Source organism: Apus apus, chromosome 1 (assembly GCF_020740795.1).
Source record: "Apus apus isolate bApuApu2 chromosome 1, bApuApu2.pri.cur, whole genome shotgun sequence".
Taxonomy (NCBI): domain Eukaryota; kingdom Metazoa; phylum Chordata; class Aves; order Apodiformes; family Apodidae; genus Apus; species Apus apus.
In genome coordinates, this window is record NC_067282.1 from 1,705,048 (window position 1) to 1,719,115 (window position 14,068).

The 14,068-nt window shown below is 46.9% G+C and overlaps 1 protein-coding gene across 5 annotated transcripts in view; it reads left to right on the forward strand.

Annotated features, from left to right (window-relative positions):
* The window catches only part of FCHSD2 (FCH and double SH3 domains 2), a 194,113-nt gene that overhangs the window by 149,156 nt on the left and 30,889 nt on the right, over window positions 1-14,068 (forward strand). For 4 of the 5 annotated variants that reach the window (XM_051608683.1, XM_051608685.1, XM_051608682.1 and 1 more), the window contains 2 exons: window positions 8,697-8,813; window positions 10,276-10,380. In XM_051608683.1, the coding sequence (XP_051464643.1) occupies window positions 8,697-8,813; window positions 10,276-10,380 (222 nt within the window). The remainder of the gene's footprint in view (window positions 1-8,696; window positions 8,814-10,275; window positions 10,381-14,068) is intronic. The other variant, XM_051608686.1, reaches the window with a different exon arrangement.

Consider the following 14,068-nt stretch of genomic DNA (forward strand, 5'->3'; position numbering starts at 1 on the left):
TCCCCCACCCTCATCTTAAAGAACTTTTTCCTCATGTCCAACCTAAATCTCCCCTTCTCTAGCTTGAAACCATCACCCCTTGTCCTATCCTTACATGCCCTTGTGAACAGCTGCTCCCCAGCCTTCTCATAGGCCCCTTTCAGGTATTGGGAGATGCTCTAAGGTCTCCCCAGAGTCTTCTCCAGGCTGAACAACCCCAACTCCCTCAGCCTGTCCTCATCAGAGAGCTGCTCCAGCCCTCAGATCATTTTCATTGCCCTTCTCTGGACACTCCAACAGGTCCACATCCTTCTTGTGTTGAGGACTCCAGAGCTGGACACAATACTCCAGGTGAAGTTTCACCAGGGCAGAGCTGTTTTGAGCTTAACTTTATGCATTTGATAATGTTACTAAATTATTTAGATTATTTAATCTCCCTGGCCCTGCTGGCCACACTTCTTGTGTGTTTGGCCTCTGGGCTGCAAGTTCACATTGTTTGTCCATGTCCTACTTTTCATCCACCAGAACCCCCAAGTCCCTTTCTGCAGGGCTGCTCTTGGTCCCATCATCCCCCATCCTGGATTGATAATGAGGACTGCCCTGACTCAGGTGCAGGACCTTGCACTTGGCCTTGTTGTATCTCATGAAGTTCACCTGGGCCCACTTCTCCAGCTTCTCCAGGTCCCTCTGGATGACATCTTGTCCCTCTGCTGTGTCCACCACACCACTCAGCTTGGTGTCATCAGCAAACTTGCTGAGTTTGCCCTCGATCCCACTGTCTACATCCTTGATGTAGATATTAAACAGGACTGGTCCCTCTTCTGCATCCAAGTAACAGAGGGTGACACTGCAAAACTTTCCCCCAGTCCTGCTGGGATGTTGTTTTTCTGCCATTTCAGGGAGAAAGATCTATTTTTGCATGTTGATAAGGGGGTCCTACAGCTCAGATTTGGCCACATTTCTTACTTGTGTGCTCAAGGCAAATGACAGCATCAGTAAAGTACAGGGGAAACTACAGTCACAGGAGACATGTAGATAAAAAAAACAGGAAAAAAATCCTCCAAACTTTAGTGTCAGCTTTTTGTTGCCATTATCCTTCCACACTGTGGACATGGTATTTTTGTCAGCTGGCTCGTTTTCTCACCTGATAGCAGGCAGTTCAAGGAAAAAGAACCTTTTCCAAACAGGAAACAGAGAAAAGCTGGGTAATTTCCTTCATATTTTGCCCTGTTCTTATGGCTGGGGTTTATCTGTGAACATGGGGACAGTTTGCTTCCAACAGGAAAGGCATGGAGCTGTTGGAGAGGGTCCAGAGAAGGGTCACGGAGATGCTGGGAGGGCTGGAGCAGCTCTGCTCTGGAAACAGGCTGGGAGAGTTGGGGTGTTCAGCCTGGAGAAGAGAAGGCTCCAGGGAGACCTGAGAGCACCTTCCAGTGCCTGAAGGGGCTCCAGGAAAGCTGGGGAGGGGCTTGGGACAAGGGCAGGGAGGGATGGGAGCAGGGGGAATGGCCTTAAAGTAGAGCAGGGGAGATTGAGGTTGGGTATCAGGAAGAAGTTCTTCACAATGAGGATGGTGAAGCTCTGGAACAGGTTGCCCAGAGAGGTGGTGGAGGCCCCATCCCTGGAAACATTCAAGGCTTGACCAGGCTCTGAACAACCTGATCTAGTCAAAAAGGTCCCTGTGCACTGCAGGGGGGGCTGGACTACATCACCTCTAAAGGACCCTTCCATCCCCAAGCATTCTATGACTCTAATTTTATGGAGAGATTGTGAGAAGAAAGGTGAATTTCACCTCACTGTGATACACAGAGGAATGTCTTGAATATCTGAGCAGCTCCTATTCAGCTGTATTATGTAGTTTATATAAGCTATAGTTATAAAAGTTACATACTTATACAAAAAAGATTCTTGCTAGTGCCAAAGGCTGTTTTCTCAGCTCTGCAAGTGCTCAGGGAGTTGAAAGTAAATAGAAACTCCTGTTTAAATGGGAATTAGGACTCAGACTTGACTTCAGCAGGTTTCTCTGCATGCACAGAGAGGCAGAGCTATTTACACATTTCAGCATTTCCTGCTGAATTTATTTAAATATTTAAAATAGATTTTAAACTTATTTAGTATTAAATATGTTTAAATATTTTACAATTGCTTTGTTTTCCAAAGAACTTTATATTCTGCTTTTATAGTTATTAAATGTAAATATTTGCTGGCTATAAAAATACTTAAATCCAGAATAAAATAATGAAATAGAAACTGCTAATAATGAATAATCCCTCATGTCAGAAAACCAAATTAACAAGCCCAGATAATGTACTTTTCCTGCATTTAAAGTAGCCTGTGCTTTAATACCAATACAGAGTAAAGTGATTGGTTCTAACTATAAAATTTTTGAAGCCCCAAAAGTTATGATTGAGTTTTCTCAATGTATGAAGTATTAGGACTTAATTGCTGAGGAGAAATTTGGCCACTCAGGTATAGAAATGTTCAGTAGATGCAAGTGGGAGCCTGGCAAAGCTTTCCATCCCCTATAGAACTTAACACTGATTTTGTTTAATTTCCCCCACCCCAGTTGGGGTTGAAATAAGGCCTAAGAGACAAGATTCAAATTTGAGGTTGATAATGAAAGGGTATTTGGAAGAAAAGGGCAAGTCCCACCCTGGAGTTTCTGGCTCTCTGAGCTTGGGGTTGAACGTTATCAGTGTTTCTGATTTACTTGAAGGATCATGAGCTGAAATTGGCTCAAAGCCTCATGGATTTGATTTGGATGGATTTGATTTTCATTCGGGGGGCACAGAGAATGATTCCTCAAAGTGAAACAAGCAGAAGCAATACCTGAAATAAGTGGCCACTTAAATATCTCTTTCTTTATATTGCATTGAAAGTATCTATGAAATCGATTTCTGTGTCAATGTTGAGTCAAAAGTTGCTCTTTTTTTTCCTCATTTACCTCATTTTTCTGTGTTTCTAGTTTTAATGAAATCACAGAATCACAGAATTGTCAGGGTTGGAAGGGACCTCTAGAGACCATCTAGTCCCACTCCCCTGCTACAGCAGGATCACCCAGAGCACATCACCCAGGGCTGCATCCAGGGGCTGGAATATCTGCAGAGAAGGGGACTCCACAGCCTCCCTGGGCAGCCTGTCCCAGGGCTCTGTCACCCTCACAGGCAAGAAGTTTTCCCTCATCTTTCAGGGGCACTTCCCATGTTCCAGCTTGTGCCCGTTGCCCCTCGTCCTGTCCCTGGGCACTGCTGAGCAGAGTCTGGCTCCATCCTCCTGCACCCACCCTGAGATACTGCCAGGCATTCAGAAGGTCTCCCCTCAGCCTTCTCTTCTCCAGGCTGAGCAGTCCCAGCTCTCTCAGCCTTTCCTCACCAGGGAGATGCTCCAACCCCCCAGGCATCCTTGTTGCCCTCCCCTGGACTCTCTCCAGCAGTTCCCTGTCTCTCTTGAACTGGGGAGCCCAGAACTGGTCCCAGTTCTCCAGCTGTGGCCTCCCCAGGGCAGAGCAGAGGGGCACAATGACCTCTCTCCACCTACTGGCCACACTCTTCCTCATGCAGCCCAGGATTCCACTGGCCCTCTTGGCCACAAGGTTCCTCCCCAGGTGCAGGACCCTACCCTTGCCCTTGTTGAACCTCATGAAGTTCTTCTCTGCCCAGTTCTCCAGCCTGTCCAGGTCACACACTGGATGGCAGCACAGGCCTCTGGAGTGTCACCACCCCTCCCAGTTTGGTACCATCAGCCAACTTGCTGAGGACACACTATGTCCTCTCATCCAGGTCATTGATAAAAAAGTTGGACATGAATTCAGCTGCTGTGGTAGCTGAGGAAAAGAAAAGTGATGAGGGCGAGAATGGAGCTACACAAGCAAGAATACACTGCACTCTAATTTCAGAATGAATTTCAGTGAGATAATTAAAAACTTTTTCAAAAGAAGTGAGATTAAAATGTAAAAAACCAAAAAGCTGTGTGGCTTTTCATCTCTGCTGTAGAACAGAAATAAATGCTTAATGCACAAACATCAGGCACTAGGAGCAGGGAAGCTGTTTTAATCACTGACATCTAAGAAGAAACAGGGTTTTTAAGATTCTGGTCCTTCCAAAAAACAAACAGAGTTGGGAAAAACAGAATGACAAGCTTTGCAGCAACCCTGTCCTAATGTGTTTGGCATCAGCTGCTGCAACAATCTGTGTGCATGGGATGTTCTAGAGATTTCCAGCTCATGGGCGATGATCCCTACAAATATTCATTGAACCAGAATTAAAAATAAGCAACCCCCTAAAACCCAACTGGGGAAATGATTTCGTACGTCTGGCTGTGCAACTGTTCCTTTTGTGGGTGCTTTTAGTGAGGGGGCAGTTACACCAGATGTCAGACAATGGTTTCAGTGTTTGTTGGGATTTAAATATTTTGCCATTGAAATGGTGATCGTGGTCAGGATGTATTTTTGGAATTGTAGACTCATGAAGGTTGGAAGGGACCTCAAAGATCATCCAGTTCCACCCCCAGCCATGAGCAGGGAACTCACCACTAGACCAGGTGGCACAAAACCTGGTCCAACCTGGCCTTAAAAACCTCCAGGGATGGGGCATCAACAACCTCCCTGGGCAACCCATCCCAGTTCCTCACCACCCTGAGAGTGAAGAATTTCTTCCTCATATCTAACCTAAATCTCCCCTCTCTCAGTTTAAAACCATCACCCCTTGTCCCATCCCTCCCTGCCCTTGTCCCAAGCCCCTCCCCAGCTTTCCTGGAGCCCCTTCAGGCCCTGGAAGGTGCTCTCAGGTCTCCCTGGTGGAGATGCCATAGCCCAGATGGATGTCATAAAGTCCCAGGATCCCCTTTCTCCATCCAAACATCCCAGAAGAATCTTATGAGGAGTTCAAGTGTAATTATTTTCTTTAATTATTTTCTTTGTCTGCCTGATAGGGTGTTCCTCATCCTTCTGCAGCCCCCAGCACTCACCACTGTGAGATGTTAATTTGTTAATGTATTAAATCATTTCCCCAGTTGGTTTTTAGGGGGTTGTTTACTTACTAAAAAGCAGAACATGGTTTTATAAAGCAGCAACAGTAGGTTGGGTTGTTTTTAGCTGTGTTATATGTAGAGAGGTTTTCATAACCTATTAATAGTGGCTGTAGATCCTGTTTTATTCTTTAGAGTGGAAAAAAAAACAAAACAACCCTGTATGCAAATAATCTTTATTTTTTAAAGATGGAAAATGTCCTGTTTGTAACACTGGAAAATGACTGAGATGCCAGTCAAGCCTAAATCACTCCTGACTAAACTCCATGAAATTAGTTTGAGAATAAGGGACCAAAATGGGCACCAAACTTGACTCAAGATTTCCTTGTGACTGCTGTGTTTGGCCATCAGTTGTGTGAAACATGTCATGCACATCCCTGCCTCCTCCCCAGAGGTGCTGATCATAGGGTTGAGCTTTGCTTTCCAACACCTTAACCTCTTATTTTCACCTCTTCACAAGAGATGGCTCTGATTTGGGGGTGTGTTTTGTGTTGGTGATTTGCATGCACTCAATGTTTGCTCCTTTTTCCCCTCGTCAAAGTGAACTTTTTCAGGCTTCAGCTACAAAAAGAAGGAGCTTTTAGGCTCGAGAGCTTCTTTTTTTTTTTTTCTTTTTTGCCCTGCCCCTGTGCCATCTGCTTCCAGATATAGCTGCAGAAATAAGGAGACTGCAACTGTGTGTTTGTCCCTCTCATAAGGCAACTTCTGCACCTGCAACAACATTGCAGACCAAAATGGAGCAGTGACATGTGTCTGCAGACTAAATGCATTAGTTAATTTAAGCATCACCAGCCTCTTGGGCTGCTTGGAGTCATCTAGTGCTTTCTGTTGGTTTTACTGATTGCATTTTTAGCACCAAACACTGGTTTCACTGTAATCCAACCCCTGAGAGAGCAGCAGAATGTCCATCTATGTTTAGCTCGGGTTTTTTGGCTCTTCCTTCATCCCTTGGCCATAGTAAGTGGTTTTGGTTTCCTTCTTTTTTGGAAGAGGTTAAATTGAGTCATTGGACATCTTACCACCACCGAGCTAGAGTCCTGAAAACACTTCAGCAAGAGCTTAATTTAGTAAATCGGGTTAGGACCAGACACTTCAGTTTCCCCACCTTCTTCTCTACACTTTTTTATGTCTATAGCAGATAAATCTCTGGGTTAGCTCCTTTCTTCCTACCTATTTAAACAGCAGTGGGTTTTTTATTTCTTCCTTGATGTGCCCCTCTAGCCTGGCTTTACCTGAGGATACAGACTTCTCAGGTCATCCTTGCAGTCCTCCTGAAGCACGTGCTCCTCCATCCCAACCAGCCTGCCAGTGCTCCTCTGCTTTGAAGTTCCTTCACAGCCTTCTTGAAGTATCAGCAGCTTGGTCTGTTCTAGATCAGGGGCAGTTCCTCCCTGTGAGAGCAGCTCCACTTATTCAGGAAGCATTCCAGGTTCTCATGGGTTGAAAACCTTTCTCCTTGCACTGTCTTCTCAGCCAAGTCTTCAGACTCTGCATTTCCACTGCTCTTGTGCAGATTAGAAGTCCCTCTTTTCACCTTCTTCCCCAGGAGACCAAATTGTGTCTCCTCCTTTTCCCTGTATTTCTGGTGTCCATACAGACCACAGCTCCAGAGTTTCTCCCCAGCTCCTTTTATTACCCCATTTTTATATTATTTTGAAACCTTTAAGCAGGGGTGAGGCCTGCTTGAATACAATACTGCTTTATGAATAATTAATGTAACCACTGATCCAATAACAATTCCCTTCTTTTTTATTATGCCCTTAGGAGTAGCCACAACGTTTGCATTCATGTTTTGTTCTGGCCAAGTGCTTCTGATAAATAGATTAAAAACCAAAACCACACTTGGAATAACGCAGCAGGTTATCAAGCAACTGAAAAGAAGTCTGTAGTCTTCATGAAAACAAGATGCATGAGCAGTGGGAACACTGAGAGTTTGCTAAGAGGTGGTTTTATAGGGGAGAGGCAACATCAAAAGATTCAGCTCAGATTTGCTTCTCTTAAGACTCACCTGGAAGCCGTGGAAGAAGCTGGACAAAAATGTTCACTCCCATAAGCTGGGAGAAAACTGAGGTTAGATGTTATCTGGAGGGTTGGATGTGCCTAAAGAAATCCACGTGTTGGTCCTCTGTGTTTTGCAATGAGCCAGAGGAGCAGTTTAACACAGATAATTGAAGAGGTCAAACAGTAGCAAAGACAGACGAGTGCATGAAGCCACCTCAATAAAAGCAGGAAAAACCAACTTAGTGTTAAACTGAGGGGATGGGTGGAGAGGCCTGCACCTCTGCTGTGGGTGAACTTCATGCTTGTGTTTGTTTCTGGTTTTGAGATAAAATACCTTGACATAATCATAGAGTAGTCATGGTTGGAAAGGTCCTCGGAGACCACTCGCTGACTCCAGCCATAAAAACAAACAAACAAAACCCACCACACACAAAACACCACAAAACCACACCCCAACAACACCCACAACACAACCTAAAATCTCCATCACTAGAGCATGTCCTGAAGTTCCTCATCTACACGTTTCTTGAACACATCCAGGATGGTGACTCCACCACCTCCCTGGGCAGCCTGTTCCAGGGCCTGACCACTCTTTCAGTACAGAAATTCTTCCCAATATCCAGTCTGAACCTCCCCTGGCACAATTTCAGACCATTTCCTCTGGTCCTGTCATTATTCCCTCAGGAGAAGAGGCCAACACCTGCCTCCCTAAAACTTCCTTTCAAGTAGTTGTAGAGAGCAATGAGGTCTCCCCTCAGCCTCCTCTTCTTCAGATTAAACATCCCCAGTTCCCTCAGCTGTTCCTCATATGACTTGTTCTCTAAACCCTTCACCAGCTTGGAAGCTCTTCTCTAGACATGTTCCAGGACCTCAGACATCTTATACTGGACTGTCAAAGCATCCTGGGAGTTGGGATGCCAACTCCACTCCACCCTTCTTTTGATGACATTTGGTGTCTGCCTTAACATGTTCAGCTCTGGAGCCCCCAACACAGGAAGGACATGGAGCTGTTGAAGCAAGTCCAGAGAAGGACCATGGAGATGATGGGAGGGCTGGAGCAGCTCTGCTCTGGAGCCAGGCTGGGAGAGTTGGGGTGTTGAGCCTGGAGAAGAGAAGGCTCCAGGGAGACCTGAGAGCACCTTCCAGTGCCTGAAGGGGCTCCAGGAAAGCTGGGGAGGGGCTTGGGACAAGGGCAGGGAGGGCTGGGAGCAGGGGGAAGGGTTTCCAGCTGGCAGAGGGAGCTGGAGATGAGATGTGAGGGAGAAATTCTGGACTGAGAGGGTGGGGAGAGCCTGGCCCAGGTTGCCCAGGGAAGCTGTGGCTGCCCCATCCCTGGAGGTGTTCAAGGCCAGGTTGGATGGGGCAGGGAGGTTGGAACGGACCTTAAAGATCATCTAGTTCCAACCCTCCTGCCATGAGCAGGGAACCCTACCAGTAGACCAGGTTGCACAAAACCTTGTCCAACCTGCCCTTAAAAGCCTCCAGGGATGGGGCAGGGTTGGCTTTCCACAACATGGTGCCATCACCAGGTTCCTAAGAGCGTTGTTTTTTGGTCGAACCTTTCTTGGTTTGTATGAAACAAGATCCCTGGCTGGTAGGTGTACTCCAAAGTTATCCTACAAATAAATATCATCATATCTACAGAGGTGGCCTTGGGTCTATGTCATGACTCCTCTTGTTTTCTCTTCCAGAGTCGACAGCTGGAGTCAGAGACCGGGACGACGGAAGAGCACAGCCTGAACAAGGAGGCTCGGAAATGGGCCACCCGGGTGGCCCGGGAGCACAAAAACATCATCCACAGTCAGAGGGTAGGTTCAGAAAACTGTCATTGACACAGTTTTACAGTTGACACAGTCCCCACTGCATCAAAGAGGAGCTGCTGAACACTGGTTTGTTTTTCTCCTGTTACCCCTCTGGGCAACCTGTCATTTTCATCTTTGCTGTTCTTGGTGCAGTGCTCTCAAACTGCCAGGTTAGCAGCTCCTCAGGCTTTGAGGTTGGTCAATACATTTTGCTGTTCCCATATAATTCTAAGTTACATCTTCTACTCAGACAGACCTTCCTCTATCCTACACAGAATCCTTCTGTTCCAGCTACAACTTCAGGGGTCCTCTTAGCTCCGCTATATCACGTCTATATTGCCCAGAGAAGAAAAAAATCACAGAATCACAGGCTGGTTTGGGTTGGAAGGACCTTAAAGATCATCTAGTTCCAACCCCCTGCATGGGCAGGGACACTTCCCACCAGCCCAGGCTGCTCCAAGCCCCATCCAACCTGCCCTTCAGCACTGCCAGGGATGGGAATATGACAGGAAAAGATCTCCACAGAGGAAGGAGGTGTGTCCTGGACACTGCTCCTAGCACCTGATGCTTTCTGCTCTTTCTCCAAATACTATTTAACACATTTCTTGCATGTTTCATGCATAAACATTTCCTAAACCAGGCATGGATTTGCAGACAACAGGTGATCATTTGAGCCATCACATGCTTCAGGGACTTTTGATTGGGACCTGCACAGTCAACATGCACGTACGTGGAGCTAAGGAGCTCCAACACATCCTGTGTGATTCAGCCCATTCTCCATGGGACACAACTCCCCTGTAAATGCAGCAAACCTGTCTGGGCTTCCCCTACAGCAGGGCTACCATTAGAATCATAGAACCATTTAGGTTGGAAAGGACCTTTAAGATCATCTGCTCCAACTGTAACCTAACACTGCCAAGTCTACAACTAAACAGTGTCCCCAAGTGTCACGTCTGCACTCTTCTAAATCCCTCCAGGGCTGGTGACTCAACCACTTCCCTGGGCAGCCTGTGCCAGTGCTTGACAACCCTTTAGTGAATAAATTGTTCCTAGTATCCAATCTAAACCTCCCCTGGTGCAACTTGACCTCACTTCCTCCTGTCCTATCTTGCATATATTCACAGATGGGATTCACAACTTCTTTTTCATCCCGACAGAAACGTGGAGCAACAATCCCATTTTTCAATATGTAAATCCCAACACGTAGATGAGTTGCTTCATTCTATAACATCACGTTTCCATGAAGATGTTGAAACATTCCCACAAGTGGAATTTCCATCTGAAATCCTGTGCTTTTTCATGATGTTTTGACTTGCTCATTGTATTTTTTCCTGTAAAGGGTTATTGTCGGTCAACCCAGCATCTAATCAAACAGTAATTTCTTTGGCTTGTCATAAATATTTATCATGTGAGTGGCCTGCTAGCATTTACTCCATCTGTGGGGTATTTCCTATTTTTTTTCTGCCAGACACTTGAAGAGCTGGAATGCCATGGGCCTGGGATGTCTGAGCAAACCCGAGCAGAGCTAGAGCAGAAAATAGATGAAGCCAGAGAGAGTATCCGCAAGGCTGAGGTAAGAAGGGAATTATTTGGGTGTGTTCAGCTTCTCTCCTCAGAAGGATTCAGCTTGTTTGTGGAAAGGTAAGCTTTTAGCATAAAAAACCCAGGGAATTTCAAGTTGTTAATTTTTGCCTTGGTTTCGTGCTTCTGAAATCACAGAATCACAGAATCTCAGGGGTTGGAAGGGACCTTGGAAGATCATCCAGCCCAACCCCCCTGCCAGAGCAGAGCAAATCACTGAATCAACTTAATGAAAGACTTGAGATGAGAAGAGTAATACTGGAAAAACTTCCTGGTGAAGAGTGATTTAACTTGGTGCCTTTTCTGCTGTTGTGCAAAGGTCAAGAAGCTCTGTATTTAGAGGCTTCATCTTAAATAGAGAAAAAACAAGCTCAAGTTCACTAGTTTCCTTCTGCTTGAAGGAGCTAATACCAGAAAATGATGATCATATCATAGATCATAGAATCACAAAATGGTGAAGGCTGGAAGGCACTTTCAAGATCATCAGGTTCCAACCCCCCTGCCATGAGCAGGGACACCTCCCACCAGCCCAGGCTGCTCCAAGCCCCATCCAACCTGCCCTTCAACACCTCCAGGGAGGGGGCAACCACAGCCTCCCTGGGCAACCTGTTCCAGTGCCTTCCTGCCCTCATGGGGAAGAATTTCTTCCTAATATCTAACCTAAATCTCCCCTCTTTCAGTTTAAACCCATCACCCCCTGTCCTGTCACTGCCCTCTCTGGTGAAAAGCCCCTCCCCAGCTTTCCTGGAGCCCCTTCAGGCACTGGAAGGTGCTCTCAGGTCTTCTTGGAGCGTAATCCAAATAAATCAGTGGAAAGTGACCAAAGAGATAACATGTTTTCTTGGAGAAGGGAGAAAAATTTGTCAGGAGTATTTATTAAAATCTGGAAAGTTAGAACCTTGGATGTTTGTGCTGCAGCAGTGATGGCTGAGCAGGATCTGCAGTAGGAATTAGGCCATGATCCTATATGGATGGCAGAGGGAGCACAAAGGCAGGGGTAGTACCCCAGGTGCTGTCTGTGCAGATGCAACCAAGAGACATTTAAGAACACACAAGGACTTCTGCCCAGCAGAAGGCTGACTTTGCTGAGAGAATTAGCTGGAAGAACTTGAGACAAAATTGCAACTTCCCTTGGCCACAGCGTATGAATGAGGGTAGAAGGAAAGTGCCAAGAACTGGAAGGTGCATATATATATATTTTTTTTTTATATGTATATAAGTGATGTGAGATCTGAAGTCAAGCCTGCAGTGTGCTGCAGGAGGCAGCAGTCCTTTCCAAAAGCAGCAGTAGGGATGTAGGTCCATTGGGAAACATATTGGGCAAGAAGTGCACGGCCAGGAATGTGGTTCAGAAAACCAATGAAGAGGGGAAAAATACCCTGTAGCTCTCCTAGCTAATGAGGAGCAAATGTAGAGTCGTAAATGTGTGTAAATGTGTCCCTCAGCTGCTTCTATAGAATCATAGAGTGAAACCAACCATGACATGGAAAGCTGCTCTTTATTCTGTGTCAAGCAGGTAGACCAGAGTGCATCTAGAGGAGAGCACAGGCTGCAGGGTGTGAATGTCATAACCTTGAGATAAATTCCTCAAGTCATAGAATCATGGAATGCTTTGAGTTGGAAGGGACCTTTAAGATCATCTAGTTCCAACCCCCTGCATGGGGGGGACACCTCCCAGCAGCCCAGGCTGCTCCCAGCCCCATCCAACCTGCCCTTCAACACTGCCAGGGATGGGGCAGCCACAGCTTCCCTGGGCAGCCTGGGCCAGGGTCTCACCAACCTCACAAGAAATAATTTCTTCCTAATGTCTCACCTAAATCTCCCCTTTTCCAGTTTTGCTCCATTTCCCCTTGTCCTCTCACTCCCAGCCCTCATCCAAGGTCCCTCCCCAGCTTTCCTGGAGCCCCTTCAGGCCCTGGAAGGTGCTCTCAGGTCTCCCTGGAGCCTTCTCTTCTCCAGGCTCAACACCCCAACTCTCCCAGCCTGGCTCCAGAGCAGAGCTGCTCCAGCCCTCCCAGCATCTCTGTGTCCTTCTCTGGAGCTGAGGAGCTTTACTATCTGTTTATGTGTGGATAACTTCCATGTTTTCTCACAAACATGATGGGTGTGCACTGAGGCACTGAGGCACTGATTTGAAGGTGCAACAAAGAAATACAGCAAAAGTGGGCCTAGGATCAAGACACACTGGAGAAACCAAAGTTTTTTGTCTTCTGCAAGATGCAGTGCCTGAACATACAACCTCAGGTTGTCACATGGGTTACTAGTGATCTTTTTCTCTCTGGGATAAGACATATTTTTCCTTGTGATGTTTCAGGGAACAGTTTGGGGAAAAACATGGTTTACACATGAGTGCTGCTGTAGAACTGGAACATGGCAGATAATGCACAGTGTCTGTAGCTGACAGGCAGAACTCATGTTCTCCTCAGAAATTAAGTTTCTGTTTTGTTACGGTTCTTTTTGGTGGGTTTACTCCTTTTTAAAGGCAATGTTAGGGTATGTCTGGTAATAATCCTGGCACTGGCAGAGCACTATAATGGACAGTAGTTAATGGCACACCCTGGAGTTCAGATTCAGAGGAGCTGCAGCCTTGAGGAAACAGCATTTAACCACCTCTGCACAGGGGCTGGATGTTGGCAAAGATGAGCACTGAGAGCAGAGGGTGCTCCTTTCAATTGAATCATAGAATCATGAAGGCTGTAGAAGACCTCTGAGATCATGAAGTCCAACCATCAACCCAACACCACCGTGCCCACTGCCCTATCTCTCTCAGCACCATCTCCAGGGCTTGGAAACCCCTCCAGGGATGGGGACTCCCCCCCTGCCCTGGGCAGCCTGGGCCAGGCCCTGACAACCCTTGCCAGGAAGGAATTGTTCCCCAGATCCAACCTCAACCTCCCCTGGCACAACTTGAGGCCGTTCCCTCTGGTCCTGTCGCTTGTTCCTGGGGAGCAGAGCCCGACCACCCTGGCTCCAACCTCCTCTCAGGAGCTGCAGAGCCAGCAGGTCTCCCCTCAGCCTCCTTTGCTCCAGGCTGGACACCCCCAGCTCCCTCAGCTGCTCCTCACAAGTTCTCCAGCCCCTTCTCCTTCTGCTCCAGCCCCTTCCCCAGCTCCCTTGCCCTTCTCTGGACACGCTCCAGCCCCTCCATGTCCTTCTTGTCCTGAGAGACACAAAACTGAGCCCAGGAATCCTAAGTGCAGCCTCACCAGTGCCAAGCACAGGGGAATAATCTCCCTAATCCTGCTGGCCACATGATTTCTGATTCAGGCCAGGCTGATGGTGGCACAATTCAAGGATCATCTGTAAAGAAGGTCAACATCTTTGAAATTCAGTAATTTGAGAAAATAGATTATTTCCATAGCTCCTTTGCACTTTCTCAACCAATTCAAGTAACTGAACTAGAACATCTGTATTTTAAGCTTCCATTTTTGTGACAACAGAAGGAATGAGTCATAGAATCACAGAATGGTGAAGGTTGAAAAGCACCTGAAAGATCATCAGGTCCCAACCCCCCTGCCATGAGCAGGGACACCTCCCACCAGCCCAGGCTGCACGAGCCTCATCCAACCTGCCCTTCAACACCTCCAGGGATGGGGCAGCCACAACCTCCCTGGGCAACCTGTTCCAGTGCCTTCCTGCCCTCATGGGGAAGAATTTCTTCCTGATGTCTGACCTCAGTC